The sequence below is a fragment of the Cyprinodon variegatus genome, unplaced genomic scaffold, assembly GCF_000732505.1.
Source record: "Cyprinodon variegatus isolate N-32 unplaced genomic scaffold, C_variegatus-1.0 Scaffold907, whole genome shotgun sequence".
NCBI classification, from domain to species: Eukaryota; Metazoa; Chordata; class Actinopteri; order Cyprinodontiformes; family Cyprinodontidae; genus Cyprinodon; species Cyprinodon variegatus.
In genome coordinates this window covers 47653-49692 of record NW_015151360.1, presented here as the reverse complement: position 1 = coordinate 49692, position 2040 = coordinate 47653, and the positions used below count along the sequence as shown (strand labels likewise).

General features: G+C 41.0%; 1 protein-coding gene across 1 annotated transcript in view; it reads right to left on the bottom strand.

Annotated features, from left to right (window-relative positions):
* The window catches only part of rap1gds1 (RAP1, GTP-GDP dissociation stimulator 1), a 43623-nt gene that overhangs the window by 19076 nt on the left and 22507 nt on the right, over positions 1-2040 (bottom strand). Inside the window, exon 5 of the mRNA XM_015398037.1 lies at positions 657-785. Within this exon, the coding sequence (XP_015253523.1) occupies positions 657-785 (129 nt within the window). The remainder of the gene's footprint in view (positions 1-656; positions 786-2040) is intronic.

Genomic DNA, 2040 nt, shown 5'->3' with positions numbered 1-2040 from the left:
AAGTGTTGAGCCAAGCGGAGATGCAGAGATTGACGTTTCAACTCTGGACTCTCCTTTGCAAAGCATTTCAGGAAAAATCTTACACTGTCTTTGTTTCATTTTTTATAGGTTAAAGTCGCGGAAACTTAACAACCCTAACAAGTTATTTTAAATTATGGCTACATATTACAAATTTATGACCAGGAATTACAATGTTTGAGTACTAATGAATAATTTATGGCCACGAATTACAAATTTATGACTACGAATTACAATTTTTGAATACTAAATACAAGTTTAAACCAGAATAAACCGGAAAAGTCGCATTAAATTGCAATGGTAACATAAAAGTCAGCCCTTCTATATATATGCATATGTTTCTAAAAACACATATGCCATGCAACCGTTCTCTCCTGCCTGCAACGCTGTCTGCGGTCACCTACAATTTTGGGGAGGTGTACCAGAGTGCCTGCAGAAGGACGGGGGGCATATCTGCGTTAACAGCGACACACACACAGAGGACCTGGTTTCTGAGCATAAACCAGGTTTCAGTGTGCTGCGACACTTGCCTACCCCCGCCTGTTGCTTCATCAGCCAGCTAACTGAGGGATTGCTCCTTTATTTTCTCCCTTTTATTTCGGTTCAACGTGGAATTCTTAAACCGCATTTATACTCACCCAGCTCCGCCAAGTTCCCAAAGGCTATCAGACACATTTCTGTCAGTGCAGTGTTGTCAGAGTGGATGCCCAGCAGCTTCACCAGGGTGGGAATAACACCCATGTTAATCAGCTGGGCTTGTAGGGTATCTGGAGGAACACAAAGATGAAAAGAAATGCACTGAGGCTATTTGGGTTTTTTCGTAAACTATACAACAACAGCTTGGTGAAAAACAACCAAAAAATCCTAATTGAACAACCTTAGATGAAATATTATGAATCTGATTCAGGTGATCATCTACCAGCCACGGCTGTGACGACGTGAAGACAGAACAACATGGCAACAAAGACTCTGGAAAAAAACTGTATTATTGTGATACTGGGAACATTAATAATAAAAATATTAATTATAGTGATTTTTGCTTTGCTTTACACACAATTCCACATGTTAATGTCAGGATACAGGTGCTGTCGTTAGGGATTACCAAAACATGTTGAAAGGACGTTTGCACATTAGAGACAAAGAGAGAAAATGAGGCAAAATAAAACAATGTTTAAGAGTTTGGTTTTTTTTAATCAAGAGCCAGAATAGAAGAAAAGGCAGAAACAGGTAGAATCATCTTTCTTAGCAAAGACTCAACCCTTTATAGCCCCATTTGATCAAATATGTCCCACTAAATAGGAGCATTTTGTTTTCTTCCACTGGTTTAAATATCAAACTGGACCTAAAAGGATCTGATGCTTCAACTAAAAGAACCATAAAAAAATTTAAAATTTTATTGAGCTGCTAATTTTCCTAATTTATATCAAATATGTCCAAAGCTGTATGGCCAAAGGTAAGATGGCGAGGTCCTAAAACCAGCCAATCTTTCCATCTCTAATTCCTTCTGTTGTGGCGCTAAACTGCTAAACGCATGAAACTCTTCCCCCACCTCAACGCAAACCTAAAACCAGGACAGAGGAGGCGCATGTCAAAAGTCCTTCAACGCTCTGTTGTTCATGGGGATTTTATCTGTTTGAAAAAGTAGCGAGGAAATGAAGTAGCAGGAAAAACACAAGCACTAAACGACCAAAAGCAGTTTTTCGCTTGTCTTCGTTAAGGTTCTGGCATGTGGATCCCAGAAGCACGGCAAGGCAATTAACCCATTTACGCTACCCTTGAAAAACCGGTCCGAGCTCAGTAACTGAGCTAACTTATCATGTGTAAATGGAAAGCAAACTGAACCAAACCGAGCTAGACACAACCGGACCGAGATAACTGCAAGCCAGTTCCAGAGGCGGGCTCGGCTCGGTTCTCTGATAACAAGAGCGCATGAGCAGAACGCGTCATCTCCGTCTGGCTGCACATCGCGATTCACACTCCATTCCAGTAGTTGGCGGTAATGCCCCTCCAGAAGTTGCTTGC